The sequence below is a fragment of the Anopheles stephensi genome, chromosome 3 (genome assembly GCF_013141755.1).
Source record: "Anopheles stephensi strain Indian chromosome 3, UCI_ANSTEP_V1.0, whole genome shotgun sequence".
In the NCBI taxonomy this organism is placed as follows: Eukaryota; Metazoa; Arthropoda; class Insecta; order Diptera; family Culicidae; genus Anopheles; species Anopheles stephensi.
This window is the reverse complement of record NC_050203.1, coordinates 68317427-68338096: the sequence shown is the minus strand read 5'-3', so window position 1 is coordinate 68338096 and position 20670 is coordinate 68317427. Positions and strand designations below refer to the sequence as shown.

At 44.4% G+C, this 20670-nt stretch overlaps 2 protein-coding genes across 11 annotated transcripts in view; both read right to left on the bottom strand.

The window, feature by feature from the left end:
- Positions 1–532: 532 nt before the first annotated feature.
- LOC118510029 (probable serine/threonine-protein kinase DDB_G0267686) lies at positions 533–7219 on the bottom strand. The gene is made up of 3 exons (XM_036051417.1): positions 7211–7219; positions 7064–7107; positions 533–6975 (listed from the first exon to the last, which is right to left on the bottom strand). The coding sequence occupies exons 1-3, from the start codon at positions 7217–7219 to the stop codon at positions 5928–5930; spliced, it is 1101 nt and encodes a 366-aa protein (XP_035907310.1). The 3' UTR covers positions 533–5927.
- LOC118512724 (semaphorin-1A) overlaps positions 7052–20670 on the bottom strand; it is a 154291-nt gene continuing 140672 nt past the window's right edge. For 7 of the 10 annotated variants that reach the window (XM_036057579.1, XM_036057576.1, XM_036057572.1 and 4 more), the window contains 13 exons: positions 19102–19182; positions 18229–18374; positions 17475–17557; positions 17081–17224; positions 12971–13082; positions 12459–12649; positions 11131–11422; positions 10866–11034; positions 10724–10801; positions 9959–10012; positions 7399–7461; positions 7211–7280; positions 7058–7129 (listed from right to left, as the gene is read on the bottom strand). In XM_036057579.1, coding sequence (XP_035913472.1) covers positions 7450–7461; positions 9959–10012; positions 10724–10801; positions 10866–11034; positions 11131–11422; positions 12459–12649; positions 12971–13082; positions 17081–17224; positions 17475–17557; positions 18229–18374; positions 19102–19182 — 1362 coding nt within the window. In that variant the 3' untranslated portion in view covers positions 7058–7129; positions 7211–7280; positions 7399–7449. Of the gene's footprint in view, positions 7130–7210; positions 7294–7398; positions 7462–9958; positions 10013–10723; positions 10802–10865; positions 11035–11130; positions 11423–12458; positions 12650–12970; positions 13083–17080; positions 17225–17474; positions 17558–18228; positions 18375–19101; positions 19183–20670 lie in introns of all 10 variants that reach the window. The other 3 variants (XM_036057574.1, XM_036057581.1, XM_036057580.1) reach the window with 3 other exon arrangements.

Genomic DNA, 20670 nt, shown 5'->3' with positions numbered 1-20670 from the left:
GAAAGCAATTCCCTGTGTTCTAGTATTCACCAGCAGCCTGCATATTGTGCCATAATTATTCGGAGCGATTATAGTAAATAGATTGTGGTTCTCTTTTCCCCAAAAAACTCAAGACTTTAATAAAGCTTTCGCTTAAGGAAGGAAAAAACGGTCTGAAAACTAATGAAAACGCATCGTTGGTAGGAGGAAAAAAGGGAACCTTGCCATACAGTCCCCGGGGCGAGGGGCGCAATCCGTTTGCTTAACGTAGGTCTAATTTATCTATGTATATGAATATATGAGTTGAGAGTAAGTTGCTGGCGCGGTTTGCTTTCCCCCACCGGAGAAAAAAACACTCCATATCCGATACGCTCCATTTGTCGCGTTCGTGCACCATCGAAACGGAGCCGGAAATCTATGCTCACCGGTGTGAAGTGAAGGAAAGCAAAATGGGGAAACGTCCTATGAAACTAGCAAACGATTTATCCACTAGTTTGTATCAATAATGTTTCGTAATGTAATATGTGAGTGTAGCTTCTCTTCCCGATTGCTTCCCTCGTGCACACGCCAAAAATTAAACCGTATCACCAAGCTTTATCTTTAATGTTTTTTTTCAGCATTATAGAGTAATTCAAAAAGGCTTTTCTTTTTTTTAACCAAACATTAACAACTTTACATGCATCTGATGGTCGGGTGTGAATAGTGAAGAATGACTATAATTATAAATTTTTCCTTTTCCGTTCGGGTTTTGCGTGTTAAATAGTTTGTTTTAAATATATATGTATATGTGTGTGCGCAGTATTGTAAAGTATTCTCCTATGTACACAGGCCAAATGGGACCAACGGCAAAAAAACAAACAAACCGGAAAGATCGGGAAAACGCACTTAAACCCTAGTAAAGCGATCAAACTTTCTTCCCCTTTGCTTCCACATTCCATTCCCCATTACACACTAAAACCTGTATCCTGGACAAAGAAAGAATTATTCATTTCCTCGTTCACTAAACGCACTCTCATTCGATTAACTTGTTTGTGTACGCCGAACAAGATGCGAAGGAAATGAGACAACAAACAGAAGAAAAAAACTGGGAACACAATAATTCCGTTCGGGAAGCGTTATATTGTTACTCTTTTCCCTTTCGCTAACGTTTCGTAACGCCTTTGCGTTACGATGTCGTAACTACTACTACTACTACTGCTACTGCTGCTTACAGTACCCGACGCTAGTAGTTTTAAATATGCGTTGGTAGGTATCATATATCCCTAGTATGGTTGACTTTTTTCGATTTTTTGTACTTTTTACAACTTTTCACTTACGAAATGCTAGCGTGTGTATGTGTGTGTGTCTTTTTTAATACTATATATCGTCAAGCGTTATACTGCCGCCGTGGTAGTGTAAGTATGCCTTCTTCGAGGGACAAGGCAGGAAAAAAAGCGAAGTGTCGCTTCTCAACACCTAATCAGACACAAGTCTTTTGAAGGTAGTCCTTTGACATTGACGGACAAACGCACGTTACTAAGAGACTTCTGCTCACATCTCAAAGATCATGTAAAGATCTTCAAACAAGGCCGAAGTATTTAATAAGTTCATGCTTCCCAAATAACCATTTTACAACCCTCAAACAGGTCGGGCCTGCCAAAACTTCAAGATATCTAACCTTCAAGAAGCTCCCTATCCTGAAGAAGAACATCGTTTTGATCTTCTGAGAAGATCCCGGCCTCCACCAAAGGGAAATACCTGGTCCATCAAAACTCCGAAATATCGGCCTATTTCCTCACGATCTTCAGAACAGGATGACACGTTGGAGGCCACCAAGCCAATTTTCGGGATAACAAGTTTGACTGGAATTTTCCATGCAAGCAATCTGTGTGGAAGTTGGACACATCCTCAATACTCAACAGCTTATCGCAGAACATGCCTATCCTTTGTAAGGATTCTTTGAATATGTTTGGCATAGATTGTTCTGAATGGTCGGCAAATTCGCTGGCCAGTTTCTGGATGGAGCGTAGCGTATCAAGTTTTCTGATTTTTAAATGTTTGGCGCCATTGGACATCCACTTCCCGTATAACCGCCTCGCTTAGGTTATTTCCGTAGAAATTTTTCAATTCGATTCAAACTGGGACCAGATGACATCTAAACCGTAATCCTTCTGGGTCCATTTCTTTTTCTTCTTCTTGCTTGGCCTAACGACCTCTTAGGTCATGTCTGCCATTACTGGCTTATTATACTTAATGATACCCCGTAGCCGGGTAATTAGTCCTCACTCCTGGGGAACGCCCGGATGGGATTAGAACCCCGGTGTTGTCATGTGAAGACCGGCCACTCTGTCTGCCATTTACGGGGCTGTCTGCCATACGGGCAGGCGATCTGGATGGGATTTGAACCACGGTCCTGCCATGTGACCTCCAGTAACCGAAAAATTGAAGCTGCCGTTATTGGCTCAGGTTAACCTGGCTTGGAACGTTAACGTTTAATCATTTTTCGCATGTTTTTCCTGCCTTGCTCCCTATCCCTGCCAATGCCACATGCCACAAACAACTGCGGCGTTGTTTTCGGTTGAGTTGTGTCGCATCGTTAGAAGACATTCTTTCCCCTCGCACACACACACACACATTCGCCTATCAAAACCTGATTAACTTGCTTACCAGAAACTTTAAACTCAAATCTCACATTTAAACTTTAATTTTGTTAGCTCAACTTGCTTCACCCTTCTGGATCTGGCGATCGTCCAGATCGTATCATTTGTGTGCACAGTTTTGATAATGCGGAATGATGGCAAATATTGGGTGGCAAACGAAAACGTAGTTCTATGTACAGATCTTCCGCCGATTTTTGTGTTTGCGTTTTTCCCTCCCTATCTGGTTGATGATGGGATGATGGCTTTCGGTTCGCTTCATCACCCGACGATCGTACGACCGTGGTTCGTGGCTCGCCTCTCTTCTGTTTTCCCACCGAGATTGCTTGTACACTTGTCATTAATAGTTCACCGCTTACGCTTCCCACTTATAATGTCAGTCTTTTACGGTTCTGGATTTTTCTTTTTTTGTTTGCTCGTGTTCAAACCATTTTTCTCCCCTTGCCGTGCTGGTTTTTGTAACAGTTTTTCTCCACTCTTTCTTTTTCCTCTTACGCTACTACTCTACAATAGTGTTGTTGGATCGTGAGTATTTTGTTGTTGGAAGCTAACGTAACGTGATTTTTTGTTTGTCGCGCTTATATGCTCCCCACGTGTTTTTGGGGGCTTCTAGGCAATAGAGTCTCCGTTGTTCCAAGTGACTGTACTGTGGCGGGCAGCGTCCCCCAAGCAGTGTCTGTTCGGGGGGCCTTTGTTTCGGCTAATGTTTAATCATTTTGTTTATCGTTTTCTACACTACTCGTAAATGTTGGAATTAGTATTTAGTAAGAGTTCAGTATCATCACTTCCTTCCTTTCGATTCGATTTTTGTTAGCGTTTTTGTTTTTGTGTGTGTGTGTGTTTATAAGTAAATGAGCAGAATGTGGGCGCTACCTCGCCACTGCTAACGCTAGTACTAATAAGACCTATCGCTCTATCGCATTGAACCATCGTGAAAGTTGCTGGCTGACTCTGACTCCCAGCCGATGGCACTGTGTAAACCGTCCTACCATCGTGGCCTTTCTAAGGGTTAGCTGTATGTACACCTACTACCTGCATGAAGAATGTGTGTTTGGTTTGGAAATTTGTCTACTCGAGCAAAAGATGTAACGTTTTGTTGTTGTTGTTGTATGTGACTAGGCTTACATGGTGGCTATTTGCTAGTGTAACTACCTATCGATTATATCTAATGTCTGTATATATATTTATATATGTATAATTAGATGCTGACTGCAAGGAGAAAATACCTTGCACCGTTCCGTTGTTCTTCCTCCCCCCCCAGTCGGTCCAACTGTTTCAAGCCTTTGTCCCTTGCGTCGCCACCGAGCAGACGTGAAGCCGTAGCACACGCGTTCCTCGCTCACTTCAAATCGACCTTCCTTCCTTTACCTTAATTGGGCTGTCCCTTACCCATGCGTATCTCGCGCTCGATGCCTGTCACTGTGACAGAATAGTTTTGGAATTGACGTTTTGCGTGTGTGTGTGTGTCTGTTTGTGTATCCGAGTAAAAGTTAGTGTAGTTTCCTATAGTTAATGGGTATACAGTTTTGCGACGACCTCCGTGATTCGAAATCGGGCACACAGCAACACAAGCCGCAGAACGATTCGATGTTGGAGCAGTGAAAAGGGGCGAGTGCTTTTAAGGGTTATAACCTGTAAAACAAAACAAAAAGGTTACGAAATAAAATTATTAACACAAATAAAATAATAAAAAAGTAAAAGCAGTTTTATAAAAAATAATATTTATTTGTTTAAGAGCCTACAATAAATATGAATTTATGGAGACACTCGTGCTAGCACTTAATTGGAAAGTATCTTCTCCCCTTACAATCGTTTGTGAGTACGAAACTAAATCAATTGCAAACCTATGAACCGTAACTAAAATGTGAATAAACTAATAAAGTAAACCAAAAAAAAGTACCCCTGTATTGTGAAACTATTATAGCACGGTTTGGGTGGATTAAAGCTACTACTATAAGACAAACGAATGAATGTTACAGAAACTGAAGACAAAACATTTACATCACAAGTTTTTTTCTTCCTTCTTTCCCCCCTTTTAAACCCTTTTTTTTCTTTGCTACGGTAGAGAGTGTCAGCTGTAGGGCAGAGTATTTGCTCGTCGTTGGAATAATTATTTGGGCTGTTGCGGTATCTGCAGTCTTTCTCAACCTTATTTTAAACATTCCTATTGAGATTCGGCTGTAATTGTTGTTCACCTTTTTACTTGCAGCCATCGCTGGCCATCACCTAACTTATTGCAAATCAATCCTTCATAAAGATAATAATAAATTTTGTTCCTTGCGTCATGTCTGTAAGGCCCGCTTAAAGAGGGTTTGCTTTAAACAATATCTACCCCAATTGGTTGGTTGCATTTGCTGCACTGCGTTGGGATTAGACGCGTTCGTAACAGCACTAATAATGGTTGAACCGTTACAGATTTCTCAGGCTTTTGTGTTCCACCACACTTATAACCGTACTCAACACGGACGGAAATCTCAACGTAATGATGCGCCAACCTTTCTCTTCAAATGAAGTCTCACAGTTTGCGGGTGATAAAAGAGTAAGAAACAAATTGTTTAATTTTTTTTATAAAACTACAAAAACAAAACAAATACTAACGTTTTTTTGCAATAATATGGTTGCGCCTCAAAGCCGTTGGCTTCACACTGAAATCGATTAGAAATGAAATTGAAAAGGAAAAAAGGCTGTGCATGCAATGTATGTTTGCTACAGCCGTGTAAGTTCATGTGTTTGCTGGTTTGGTATGGTAAATTAGACTCTTGATGAGCAAACTGCGGGATTCTTTGAGATGTACTAGCAAAATATGAAGCCTTTTCTGTATTCTGTAGAACTGGTTCAGTATTTTTGCCCCCCGTTTATCTCAAAAAACCTTGTAATGTTATCCTACTGAAAGAACTGTTTGAAATCAAACGAACTGAAATCAACACTTTTCCATTAGAAACTATAAGCTTGAGGTGATAAGTTTGGCTAACTTGTGATTTGCTTACGTGCAACGCAATGATCCCCCTTCACTGGTTTGTAATGGGAAACTGAAGTTAAATCTCCATTACTCCATTTTCTTAAACTAAACTAAATCTTTAATCGCTATCTCCCGCTTGGGAAAAAAACCCAATTGAATGCTATCTACACGAACGAGCTAAGCCTAACCCAATCCTATGCCCCATCATCGAACCGTCCATCGTGCTCTAACGGGTTTTTGTTTGTGTATTGTTTTGCGTGTCCTTCCACCCTTTCCACCACTTTCTCCCCCCCATTCATCTGCTTTGTGTGCTTTCACCCCTCTCTCAACACCAAACGGTTAACCAAACTCCCTTAAAAACTCTCATTATCATCATCTGCCGTGTCGATGGGTTTTAGGACAAGCATGTCGAACTCCTTCGGATCGCCGCTGGCAATGTTTCGGCGTGACGTGCGCAGTCTTGGTTTGCGCTGACGTTGATCGCGCGATCGGCTCGCGGATGGTCCGGCCATCGAGCGGCCTCCGGACGGTTCACGCTGCTGCTGCTGCTGCTGCTGCTGCTGGTGGGTGGTACGGAATTCGTGATTGCTTTCGGATTCGCTTTCGCGATGATAGAAATTGCCCGCCTCGAAGTCAGCCGCCGTACACGTGACGGCAGATTCGATCGAGTGGTACGAATCGTTACGCGCGTTCGTGCGCCCGCTGGCACCACCGGTCGCATTGCCCGTGCTCGCACCACCGCCTGCCTTATGAAGCAGCAGGAAACTGAAGTCGTTCCACTTATCGTTCAGGTTGGCCAGCTTTTGGTTGAAGTTGTGCGCCAACGACGCACTCAGTGCCATCTTCAGGCGACCGGTGGAACCGCTGCCCGTTCCGGCCGCCGCTGTACGGTGGCTACCGCCCGGCCGCTTCGGTGTCGTAGGTGGTGTGATGATCGATAGCGAGGAGGAAGTGGAAAGGCGGTTCAGTTTCTTAGTCGTATCGTTGCCGCTGCTGTTTGTGCTGTTGAGGAGTACCGTGTGCGTGTGCGTACGCGAACTGCTGGCCAGGGGAGAGGCGGATCGCGGTACCATCACGGTGGCCGGGTTTGGGGCCGACGAGCCAGAATAGCCCGGTGCGCCCGCCGAAGGGGAAGGAGGTGGATAGTGAGGGTAGCAGAGTGTGTAGTTGTGCTGCTGACTAGTAGTACCGTGTGGGACGGCATGGCCAAAGTTGCTGTTGCCAGAAGGGTAAAGTATACCACCATCGCCACCAGCCGCGGCATCACTGTCGAGGACGACGAGTGCCGGATAGGATTTGCTCGTCGTCGCTGCGGAATGATGTTGCAGCTGCTGCTGCTGCTGCTGCTGTTGTTGATGCTGCTGCTGCTGCTGCTGCTGCTGCTGCTGCTGGGGCACGTTTCTTAATCAATCCCGGTAGATGTAGCTGCAGTTCTTAGGGCTCTCCTGTGGGCTGGGGCTGCTGGATGGAGGCGCAGGACTAGAGCTACTGTTGGACATGACAGGGGAAGATCCGGAGCTGGAATGGTGTAGACTGTCGGAACGATGTTGTGTTACTGGAAATGGGAAAATAAAGCGTCGTTCTTAGACTGACCATGCACGATGGAACTTTGCAGAGAGGTGGCAACGCTACTTACCCATACCATGTCGGGGCGGCTGCCTTTTCATACGGCCGAGACTTCTGTTACGAGTGTTTGAATTAAGGACCTATATAGAAATGCTATTTTTTAATTATACTTTCGCTACCCTTCAGCGGACGGGTGTGGATATCGATACAGAAATATCGAACAAAAACATCCCCTTCCGTCGCGAGATAGATATTTACCATATTTTGATTGATCAGTCCCTGGCTGGTCTCAGCCGCCCCGTTTCCGTCTCAAAGATATACCTGTGAATGGAAAATGGGAAAAATAGCCGGCATTAGCACACGCAGCACTGCACTAACTGTCACCTCGGAAGGTGCGACAATCGTTCCATGGCCACTTGGTGGTTCATTCCAGCCGGCACGTAGGAATAGCAGGATCAAATGAAATTTTGTGTTCCAGGGAAGGGATGAAAGAAAGCGATTATAACTCAATTGGAAGGCGAGCAGAGCAATGAACGTGTAAAACGGACGGACATTTTAAGTACGCAAGCATTAAACACATAGAAGAAAAGCGAACACAGAACAAACTATAGAACGGCTAGCGATAGTTTCAATAGGCTTTTGTACAAAGAAAATGCGATGATGTTGTTTGGGAGATGACGTTGGCGAATGATGTAGCTGAATGTGTCGTCGGATGAGGTTGAGCAGAAAAGCACAAGTAAGGTAGAAATTTCTCTTTTGAACACAACAATTGATTTGAAAGTAACCTAAAAATCCGAACACCATGAAATCGTACAGCGGTTCGAATTTGTTGACGCTTAGTTCCGGCATAACAAAACATTCAACAATTTGTTCTAGGTTTTTCGAAAAGGTTTTTTGGTTTTCAATTTTTATAAAGAAATGTGAATAGAAAACCATGATTGTTTAAAGCTGGAATAAGCTGAAACAGTCCGCTAAGCCGAGTTATGGTGTCGAATTCGAGGTGTTCGAATTTTCGTTTGAGGCACTGTATCAAATACAGGGTTACTCAGGGCAGTTCAATATTGTAACGCTATACGTCAGCATGTAACGCTAAACCGACAATGTATATGCAATTCAACCTTGTTAACGCTTCTCAACACGTGTACACAAACATGAGCTACTGAGATACCATAAATTTAGGTAAAATTTCAGCAAAAATTTTGAAATTTTTTTTATTAAATTTGGGTTAAAAAAAATATTTTAATAAATAAGTTTATTAAATCAATTATTTATTTATTTATTTTATTTATTTATTTATTTTTTAATTATGACGGCTTGAAGCCGTATTGATTTATAGTAATTGTAAATAATAAATAAATAAATAATTAAAGTAAAAAGTCTGAAAAACAAACCCTTTTGCGTTACTCAGTAACAAAAATGAGTACACGTAAGTTGGGCGGGGGATGAGCATTTATACAGACTTGAGCCTGATTTGAATTTTAAAACTTCGATTAACTTCTAAAGATAAGTCTGCTAGATTCATTTTGTTTATGTTGAGATCTTTTACATGATCTCATTGTTGTGTTTTTTTCCATGTTGAGAAGGGTTGACGAGGTTGACTTGTATGTACGATGTCGGATTAGCGTTTTATGCTATTGACATGTAGCGTTGCTATGTTGAACTGACCTGAAAACCCTGTATCTTGTTCAGATGAAAAATGAAACCATGAAACAAATTATACATTGAACAGTCTGACATGGAAAACATTGAAGTGCGTTAGCAAAAGTTGGTGAGAATAAAGATTGCCTTTCTTTTTATTTTCAGATCATGCAGAAATTAATCAAAAAAATGAATTTCAAACTTCTTCTGTGCTTCTTGGTTTCTTCTGTTCAAAAGACGCCCCGCAACCAAAAAAAAAGGAGTTGCGGGGGGAGATCATTTGGTTTTGTTGCCCTGCTTTTCGGCGCAGAACGGCGCAAATAAACATGGAAAAGGTGGTGGGCCCTTTTCACAACAACAAAGAAAATTAACGCACAAAGCACAAACCCCCCCCCCCCCCACCTTAAAACCGAAATGCGATACGAAAACAGAACACGAACGGAGCAAAACAGAAAAAAAAAACGCGCGAAACAGGAACAATTCAAGAAGGACGGCGAAATGAAACGAAATACTTCATAATCAACAACCCACCGGCACACAACAACACAATTAAAACCATACAATTTTGCAAGAAATGAAAATTCGATTAAGGAACACCCTCTCCAATACTGCTGGTGGAGCTGCTGTTGCAATCAATGCTTGTTAATGGCGATTGGGGGTTATAATAAAACAATTGGACTGTAGCGCTTTTCCCTGCCTTGGTTTAATATTGGTGATTGCTGCTGTGCGGATGCAATACAAGAACAACAACAGAAAAGTGAGGCGCAAATCGAGGCAACGGTGAATGAGTGAATGAGCGAATGTGATCGGAGTGAGTGATAGCGCTTTTGATGATTTAATTTTGAAACGACTTAATTCGCATTCCCAGTGCGTGTAAGTATGAGTGTGTGGGGTGATATTGGATGAATTAAACAACAGCAAACAACAGCAAAAAAAAGCCACACAGACAACGGAACAATGGAGGCCACAGCAGCAGCAGCAGCAGCAGCACTTCTAACAGAAACTGTAGAAAACGCTTGCGTGTCTTCCATCTTGCTTTCGACCGACCGTGACGGACGGTCGGACGACGGACAGTAGTTATGGCGGGAGGGGTTGGGGTTAAAACTTTAGGTTGATAATAGTACGAAAGAAAAAGGGCCGGGGTCGGGAACACTCCGTTCGGTTTTGCTTCGGGACCTACTTTTTTGACACTTCTTGTCGTTGAAAATCCGTCACCGCGACGATAATTATCACCCTGTTGGAAAATATCGGTATCGCGAAGGGAAAGCGGGAAACCCAGGGAAAGAGAAAAAAGAAAGAAGAGAGAGAGAGAGAGTTTCAGTGAGTGAGATATAGAAGGACAGACGGACAGACAGAGAGAGAGCGAGAGATAAAACGTAAATAGTGAACAGTTAGGTAGGATAAGTTCAGCATCTACCTAGGAGCAGATTTGTATGGTTTGGTACATTATGTTTGTGTGCGTGTGTGTGCGTGTTTTTGTGGATGTGTTGAATGAGTTTTTATAAAGTTATTTTCCTTTTAACCATCTTCTTGCACATTACAGGTAATTTCGTTCGGAAAATGGAAATTGAGTCCTTCGAGAACTGGGAAAAAGTAACAGCGGTAACAAACGCAAATTGCCCAAATAGCAACAGCGCACCAGCGGTATTATGCGTTAGTCAGAGCGGTGCGCACAAGCTGAGGCGCGCGTGGAGCCGTAGCGCTAGCAAAAGCTGGCGGGAAGGCAATAGTTGGGCTGCATAGTTTTGCTCGCATTCAATCAGTCCGCTTCTGCGTCTTTTATGTGTGTTTAGGAATCATGGCCTGCAGGATCTAAAGTATGAAACTCTTTTAACTCGTTGCGAAGAATGCACCCGCCGCCATTATGCATGAACGTGTGGTAAATTCTACAGGCCTCTTGGGTTTAAGATGTACCAGCTTAAGATCGTCAGCTCGACAAACGTACCTGATGGGATCGTAGGGTGCCGAAGTTGTCTCGGCCTCGGTAATTGTCTCGTGCATTATTGTAGTTGTCCGGTTGGAACTGCAAACAAGCAAGGCAAATTATGTACCAAAACATACCATAAATCGTACGGCTGGCAACCTACCTGGAACAACGTTTCCGAGTTGACGCCATGATGATGACCCATCGGTTTTCTTAACGTATTTTTTGGCGAATGCTGCATCTTATTCTGACTAGACGGTTGAGGTAATAGTACAGGCTCGGCGTAGGTCACTTCCTCCACCTGCGGCAATAGCTTCGGTTCGGCTTGTATCCTAACGGATAGCAAAGAAAGCAGGGATAACATTACAGTGATACAACGATGCGATTTTGGTTTTTTTTTCCTCTTTCTCTCTCTGGATATAACTAACCGATTAACATTCTGGCGCTGCTCGAAATATTCGTACTCGGTGTCCGGATAGGGTAGATTGTCGTCCTCGTCCTTGTGACACCGGCGGCCACAGAAGTAGCCGGTAATGAAACCGACCAGCAGGGCAAAGATGGCACCCGCCAGCACGGCCATCACGAGCGTCTCCACCGTGTACTGGGCATTAATCAGATCGGGCGTTATCTGCGGTCCCTTGTCGTTGTAGTTCTCCGAATTGAACTGAATCTTATCCGCCGGCTGATCTCGGAATGGTCGCTGTGGATCGTACTCTAGATCTGAAAGCAAGTGAGAAAGGGAGAGAGGGAGAGAGCGACAAAGTGTCCTGGTGTTATTTATAGTTCGATTTTGCTTTTCCTTTAGTTCATTGTAATGAATCGTCGATTGGTGATTGTGATTACTGTTATTGCGCAGATAAGGAAAACAATTAACTGTTGGCGGATTTTGGGGTAAGAAAGTATGTAACCTTTTATGGTCTATTAATGGACCCCAGAATTCTTTTTTAAGACAAGGACAAGACGGACAGTTACACCAGTTGAATTAAAGAATTTCCTCTGCAATGGAATATTAGATCAGAAATATCATAAGATTGCACCCAATCCAAATACATGCCACAAATGAGAAAAATGGACTATCATACATGAAATGTGGTACGCTATATCAAGAGACAAGGATTACCATGCAATGTGGCTCTTTTGTTCCCTTGGAATGCAAGCCCCCGTGGCACACTTACCCCAACGTCCGAGATTGGCAACAAAATGCCATACCTGTTTTATATCCTAGTGTCTTATTTATTATCCTATTTTCTTTTTATATCGGAACTCTTCTCCTTGTTCTTCTTCATTGGCACTATAACCTCGAGAGGTCTGAGCCTGCCTTTTCCTGCTTTCTGTGTTTTACCCGTAGCAAAGTAGTCAGCCCTACGTACGGGGCGGCGATCCGAATGGGATTTGAACCCCGGTTCTGTCGTGTGAAGACCGGCGCCGCTGTCGCCTCGGCCACCGGACCGCTCCATCGGAACTCTTCGACATATTTTAATGTTCGTTTTATTTTATTGCTCGGTAACTGGCTTTTTTGCACTCCGTTTCATTATCGTACACATTAACTACGCTGCAGCTGGGTCAGCATCCCTTTTAAGCGCATCGAACTACATTCCCACGGATTTCCCTTTCATGTACCGCTGGTTTCCAGTAACCGGTTTACCAGTGTCCTACCAACCACTAATCCAATTAAAGACATCGATGACAAGTTTCTGTTCGATCGATTGGCAGAGACCGCTCGCACCGACCAACGCACCACCACCATCATACGTACCTCGGTATCCTTGCCGCTCGACAACGTTTGCATCCTTTGCCATCTTGCCGGACGGACAGGCCGCGTGATCGCCGGTCGCTACGCTCTGGTAGAATACGTTCTCTTCCGACCATCGGGGCGCACCGTGCGACCGACATTTGCCCACAATTTTATCCCACGCACAGTACGGATCCTGCAGCGCTACACACTCACTGTGGTTTGGGCGGATGAAAGAGAGAAGGAAAAAACGATTAAAAAGAAAACATTGACCGGGGAGCGCTATGAGCTCTGCTGGAAATTAAAATCGATCGTAGAGGAACCCTAAGGGAACGTAATTTTAGGTCGGGAAGTACACCACTCAGGAATCCTTTTTTTGTGTGCTGTCCTACCGGTTAGTCGTATATCATTTCTCATAAGGATTTGTTAACAGCAAAGTGGAGGAAAGGTGAATGTTTTCGCCGCAGTAGCCATGTACTAACACACCATACACCGAAAGACGATGGGCGTATGTGTGCCGAGGATGCATTAATTACCTGCAGCTTGTTATCTTCTCACTGCTGCAGCGGTGCAATTTGATCGCCAGCACGGTCGTATCGGTGACTATAATTAATTTTCCATCATCGTAACTGCCATCCTTGGGTGTGTCTGGAGTAGGAGCGACGGGCAACCGGTTCGTTTGTTTAGGTTTGTTCGTAACACACCATTGTTTTGTCAATGGTTTGTCCGTCGTCCGTTTGCCGCCGCCGCCGCCGAAGGGGGTGAGTTGATTACATTCGAGCATTTGTTCGTTTGGTGTAGTGCACGTTGCCCGCAGGACATTTGCACATTAATATGCGAACGTGGAGCGATCGGTCGAGAATTCCGGGTCGGTCGGTCGGTGGGCACGGATTGTATGGAAAGAAATGAAAACGAAACATAGATTAGTAGACAGCTATTATCGATGGGGGTGAATGGAGTTTTGAGGATCACTGTAAGGGGAATGGGTTTGAGCAGAACGGAATACTGTAATTGAATATGTTCTAATTAAACAAACTTGTTTATTTAATTCGTTAGGGGTTCGTGCAGACGAGCACTTAAATTTAATTTTTTCCCCTCCTCAAAGACAATTTCGTTACCTTTCGCAAGAGGAATCCCAGTTTTACACATTTCATATTCAATCTCACAAACCAGGAGAAATGAAAAGTTTTTTTTTACTTATTTTTTAATAAGAGGCAACGATGCTTACTTCCTTTTTCGCACAAAAAACACACAGAAGATTCTCATGCGCAAAACTTTTATAATGAGCACTAGTCGCAATCTTGTGCATCGCTGACTAAGCACACACACACACACATTCCGCATCCCGCTCAGTTGGTCGTACCGGTAGCAGATATGAGCTAACGAAACAAGCAACATCACTCTACCCTATATGCTCGCGGTACCTCTATCCAGCAAGGGTCTCTGTCGGCTTCACAACTTTACTCCAATTACTGCCTAATTATGATGAGTTCGTTCGCACAGGTCGTCGTGCTTCTTCCGTGTGCCCGTGTGAAGAACTCACAGGATCGAATGACGGCTAAGAAAAGCTGATGTGTCTTTTAAGAGCTGAAAAGTCGAGCGTATTTTTTCCCCTCTTCTCGCCGTCGACTATATACGGCAGCAAAAACTGTCAAAACTGGAGGGCGAGAGGGGGGTCCCAGACATCGACTCCTGCTTGCTGCTGAGGTAGCACCTTGTCTGTTTTTGGCAAAAGAACGTGCGTTCGCGCAACGTGGTAAGAATATCATCTTGGGGAAAGAATTCTTCCCCGGAGCCCTTTTTCTTTGCCCGGAGTTTTTGCTCAGTAAACATCAATTAAATTATGAACGAAAGTTTTGTTTGACCAACCGGTAATTGCTCGGCAATGAGCTAGGCCGTTTCGACACTAGAGCGGTACCGGGAAGATGTTTTAGTTTGAAAAGTGTAGTGCTACAACAAGTTCGGATGTCTACTTTTGGTGGAATTTAAATGAGGAAACAAAAAAAAATCTGGATGCGACAATGTGAATACCCGAAGTATCGGTTACTACAGGCTAATAGTGAGATAATTCGGATAACTTATTCTTGTAAGTAGATACACAAGTTGTCCTCTACTAAGAAGCTGCAGACCATGTTCTTGAACAACATTCTCGGAAGCCGCCGTCAGGGGTCTCCTCCTCACAGTGTCCTTTGCTGTCACTGGGACTTGCTCTGTTTCGAGAGATCTTCGTCTGAAGAGACCCACGATGTCCAAAAGGCCTGGTCTGTCAAAGGATTACATTGGCCAAGAAATCTTTTCGTTCAATAGCCATTATCTAGCCAGGAGACCTTAAAGACTTGTCGACCGGCGAACTTTATTATTAAGGAATTATTTGTTCAAAATTTCGTGTATGCTTCCAGGAAGTCATTTCCTCCACCGGGGGCCTACTGAAGCATCGCAGCATCTACTCGACTCGCATCTACCTCGAATGAACAATCCTTATTGCAAGATATCGATGCAGATAAGATTCAAATCCAAAATCATAAGTATTTTATACCCATTTTTAAGCAAAATCCTTACCAGAGAAAGTACTCTGCTTATCTCAAGTTCTTCATGAACCGTTTCCAAACAAAACCACAGTTATATAGCGAAAAATCGATAAATCTCTCACAGCCTGAACCCCAGAGATCAAGCCACACCGCTTAGCGAATGAGCTGGCCAATAGCCATTTAATGCACGTCCTTTTTTATTCACCGTCGTGTGGCAATCAGTGGCAGCAATCTATCTATGCGGACGCTACCGGACGACACTGCGTCACTGTCAATCGGGGTGGTCATCAGCGTGACGTCCACTAGGCCGCCGATCATTAGTCTGCACGTGGAACAGAGCGGGACACAAAGGCCCGATGAGCATTAGCAGCAGCAGCAGCAGCAAAAGGGCTCGCTTTATCGTTCCGATGTGATCTAAAATGCCGGTCCGGGGCCTGTCAACGTATCTTTGCTACCTATCGATTTCCTCAATTTGCTTTAGCTCACGCTAGCTCTGGGCTTATCTTAACCGTGTGCGTTCCACCAGGCCCCCTGACCGATCGTTTGTTTCTCGATTTAATAAAACCTTTTGCTTCGAAAAGAAAACGAAGCCAGGAGGGAGTGGATGCAGGGTGGGAAAGCGATTGGAAAATTCTTATCCTCCAGTTGTTACTTTTTGGGGATTGAAATTCCCACCGGACCTAGTTGAGCCTTCTTCTTCTTTTTTTTTGTTGCTGCTGCCTTTGTTTGAGAGGTTTGAACGACAACGATAATCATGCGCCCGTTTGTCCCGTCGGCAGTCTCTCCCATGGGTTCCAGTCACAATACTCTACGTCGCACCATCCAATAAATGATGGGACGACCGATGATGACGATGATGATGACGTCGATGATGAGGACGACGACGCGCAGTGAACGGTCTGAAATTTTACCGGAAACAATTTTCCAATGTAGCCACTGCTGTAGCCACTCGCCACCGCTGCCAACGGATTTTCTTTTATTTCTAGGACAAACCGAGCAAACGAAACAAAAACCCGAATTGTGCCACACGTTCCGGGTCGCACACGCTTGCCTGTGTGGCCTTTTGCGGCCACCAGGAGCACACATTGCACCGTAACAGCATGTTGGGCAAATACGTGTACACGGCTGGGTGCGATTGTGTGCGAAACGATCGGAACCGTTCAGTTTTATTTCTGCCGCCCACCTCGTTTGGGGCATTGCGGAATTTGCTTTGTGCCCTCATCAACCGGCGTCTCGCTCGCTTTGTTTGCGAAGCGCTCTACCGGAGTTTTCAGCCGGACCGCGATTTTCCATCATCGAATCGAAATTGAATTAACATGCGGCAGAGAAACAAAGACAGAGAGCGAGAGACAGAGAGAGATGAATTTGCTTTGAGAAAACAGAGCCCGACTACCCACGGGACAGCGAAGTAGCGCTTTTCCACGAAAGCTTTGGCCCCAAAAACTGACCCACTTGCGGGGCGATGGCGGTGAGTGTTTATCCTGCTTTTCTTCCGGCCGATCGGATTCAAAACTCAGCCCGCGTCCTCGCTGGGTCGTTTGAATCAGCTCGTGCGAACGTGTAAAAGGTTAGCACAGCGTGAAAATTTCAATTCAACTGAGCACACACACTCACACGCACAACTATACAACTGAACAGTCTCACGTGGAAAAACAATCGGACCGGTTTCGACTGAAGAAAGCCCCGGAAAATCATCCTCCTCTCATTGCTCTTCGGTTCTACTAGGCAACGAAAGGAAAATAAATTGGAAAAATGCAAATAGGCCTCGTCGCAGCGTGAGGGTTCGGCTTGGCTGAGCGATGAGGTTGCTCCAGCTGAGCGCTGTTTTGTCCCCACCATCGGACCACCCGGTGTCTACCGATTTGAATTGGACGATGTTTTTCTACTGACCAAAAGCTGACACAACTGGCTGGCTCCGTAGTACCGACACCATTCATCACTAGATCAAACGTGGAAGCGTTAAAGCAAGCAACGCAAACGCTTCTCTTCTCTTTTTGTGCCTACTATACTACCCACTTCGGGAAAAGCTTTTTCACACGGAATGGAAACAACGGGTAGCAGTGCGAGGCGAGAGTTTTCCACCGTTTCTTCTCTTCTTCTGCTTTTGTTGATGCTTACCGTACTGGGTCGTCCGAACGATTTCCAGCGTCCGAATTGGTTCGTTCGTTTGAAGTGCATCGATTTCCTCGATCACCACCGACGTTACCTTCTTGTTCGAGTCGGCCGATTCAGCGTTAACCGTTTTGAGGATTTTGCCGTGATCTGCAAGCGGAAAATAGTGAATGTTGTGAATGAATGATTAAAGCGGTTTTGGTTGAATGGAAGTCTACGGTATCGGAGCAAAGAAAGCGATTTTAAAAGTTTACTGGAACAGTGAATTAATTTTCATTTTAAACGATAAATCAAGTGGAAAGACAAAAATAATGTAAATAATTGCCAAAAACAATCTAATTTCTGAAAAATCAAAATATCGCGCTAGATAAATGGTTGAACAGGTTGTTTGTGACCTTACCTGTACCGACAAAGATGACATCGTACGTTTTTCCACCGGGCGTTTTGATTTGAGGGTCTACCGCAATGGCAGTGAACCGATACCTGTAAAAAAGCCAAATAAATCACAATTATAGCGAATCAATCCATGTTTTAAACGATAATTCTAAATGTAAGCCCTAGATCAATGTATTCTACTGAGTAATATCAACGATTATCAACAACGCCTAAATGTATGCAATTATAGTTAAAGAGCTATCCTTTGAGAAACTAGTAATGAGACTTTCCAATAAAGCTCCATAAGCCAGACAGCTTTCGCATACTAAATGCGTTATACCAAGAAAAGTTACTTAAATCTAATAGCTTCTGTTTTTCAACACCTACTCTAATCCGTGCTGATATGATATGAATCCAAGCCGGTCGGTTTTTTCCCCCTTATATGCACGACGGTGCACAATTATTGCTAATGATGAAACTATTCCCACCATTACCATGATAAAGGGCATGAGATGCACCCTGCTCGGTGCAAAGCATCCTATTAAATCTAAACATCGGATCAACAAAACCATCCCCGACGGGCAGCGACCCAACAAAAAAAAAAAACGTTTTATGCGGTTAATCTTCCCCATCCGGGACACCTGTGCCGCTGTCTGTCTCGCAGCAAACCTCGCCCCCTCCCCGGAGAAACATTAATGCAAACCCGTTTTAAACCAGCTTTTCCCTGGTCCACTGATATGGTATCAACCACTTTGCACCGCACACACACACACACTTACATCGTGCTGACGCGCGTCAGGATGGGAGAGCCGAAAAATGCGGGCACGGTTTCGTCCATCAGCGAATGGGTCTTTTTGAAGTTGAGCGTCAGATCGGGCAGGGTGCGCGAATCGTTGTGGCACGAGCCGGGCCGTGGATCAGGAACCTGAACCGGAAACGAGACACAGAGAGAGAAATGGATGTTATTCAGTAATGCGAAATAAAATGGGTGTAGGCGAGCAGGAAGCGAAGCGGATTGCATATCCTCGAGACAGACGTCCATCTCGACGTCAAGTCGCCGCCGCACGCCAACAAAATTGACAGGATAAACACAAGCGACAAAGCGTCCAGTACCAGCAGCACTGGCAGCAGCAGGAGCAGCAGCACAACACACCGTTCACGTTTGGTTTTATTTTAATTAGCGGGCATAAGCACACGTTTGCACTAATTAGTTTGCAGTGCCCGGTTGCTTGATCTGCCGCCGCCGGTCCCTTCTCCCGGTCTGGATCGCTGGTTCTAGACTTTGATGGTGGTGAAACATTTACATCGCGTTGCTTTGATCCAATTAGCGGTAAATTCTGCTTCTTATCTACGGGATGCGGGATATATGTGGCAAATGAGCAGTCCGGAGCGTTGCTGTGCCAGTTCCAGCCCGGGCGGTTGATTGCACTCTTGTCGCACACTAATCAGATTACTATTGAAAGCAATTATCGCTAAATCGCGGATGCCAGTTACTAACGCAAAGCCATATTTAGTGGTTAAAAGATGGTTGTTTGCTTTTTTTTGTTTTGTTGGTTTGCCAACGGACGTGTTGCAAAGTGCAACGGATTAAATGCTGTTGAAGAGGAATGTAGACGCCCAATGCTCGACCGTTGATCCGGTTACACACTTACGTTTAGCGGGTTCACTGGCAGCCAGTTCGAGTTGAGTCCACTCTGCTCCTTGAAGTTACCCTCGAACGTATCCGAAATTTCCTGCGAAGAAAGCAACAACAAAAAAAAAAAACTCAGCAATGTGTTACTTTCGTTTATCAAGCAAATTACATTTTAATGCGATTTATCTCCAATATGCTAGCTGCAGTAATATGCTGTCGGGGAGAAAGAGAACCCCGTAAATGATGTCCAAAAGATCCTATATATTGTGCACGTGATGGTGATGATGATTATATTACAAAACACCCTCATAAAAAATGGGGGGGGCCATACGGAACCACCATCACCACCACCACCACAAACTGGTTCTCGCTGGACACGTTTGCCACGCAAAATAGGTCAACAGGAAGGGAGGGAAATTCAACGCCACGGCCAAGAAAATAACGAAAAAGACCCTCATTTTGTGAGTGCGGTTTTGGCAATTTCGCGAAGTAATGTCAATGGGATTGCGGGGAGGCGGGGAGACGCGTGCGGTTGAAATGCGATGGACAGCAGGGTGACTTAATGGTATTAATTTCGTTGGCAATGAGTTCGGGGAAAATTCCTTCACAACACGTAACCTTCATCATGGGGTTTCCCTGCTCGATGCGAGTAATGCAAAATTGAAAAGGATGCGGCAAAATGAGAAAGAAAAACGATTCAAAGCCGTTGCGTTAACATTGAAAGCTAACCAGAACTGGTCGTTAGTAATCAAAAGCGGGAAGAAACCTTATTCACAAAACAGCCAGGTGTTTCCCCGTACATTCATACCGATCAATCGATTGATGTATTTCAGCGCATTATTTCAAACTTGCTAAGCACTAGCGCTGGCAATCGCATCAATTAGTGGGTTCTTATTTGCAACCACAAAGCGAGGTTTTCAGCGACCAACACTACACTATTACCAGGTGTCTTCTCGTCATCCGATCATAATATTATCAACCGAAGAGGATCAAAAGATCAGGGGATTCTCTAATTAATAGCCATCTTTCGGTCAAGCGGTTGACTTTTATTCTACGCTGCGAGACGAAAATGCTATCGCCGGAAGCGTAAACATCAGCTTCAAGGTGAACATCTTTTCTTCTCTCTCCGAAGTCTGATGGGTTTTTTGGTGTGCATTGTGTGAAATGAAATTTTAAATCCCGTCCATCAATCGTCTAACGAGCGACAGGTCATTAGCGACCGAGAAGCGGTTACCTTCACTTTTCGCTGGGGTTTTCACAGCGCGTTCAACCGTTCGTAGAGTGAAATATAAAGACACTGCCAAGGGTTGTGACTTTCTTCCGTGTTTTTCATCTTCGATAGAATCTGGCGATCGAAATCAATCATCTTTGATAACCGCCAACCTCAGAAATGATAGAGCACAGCGGGGAAAGCACCTTTAAAATGTGATCCTTTTTACGTTACGTTTTCAAGTTTGACGTTTTTTGTGAGAAAGCTTAATGGTGTCCGCCGCCCCGTGAGCAGCTTCGGGAAGTAATGATAATGGTGATTGAAGTGACATGGTTGAAACGTGCTTGGAACGTCCGTCTGGCTGTTGTTCAAGCTATC

Coding starts and splice junctions, on each gene's coding strand:
- LOC118510029 (XM_036051417.1), bottom strand. Junction 6,976..7,063: donor TTCCCCTGTCATGTCCAACA/GTAGCTCTAGTC, acceptor GGATTGATTAAG/AAACGTGCCCCAGCAGCAGC.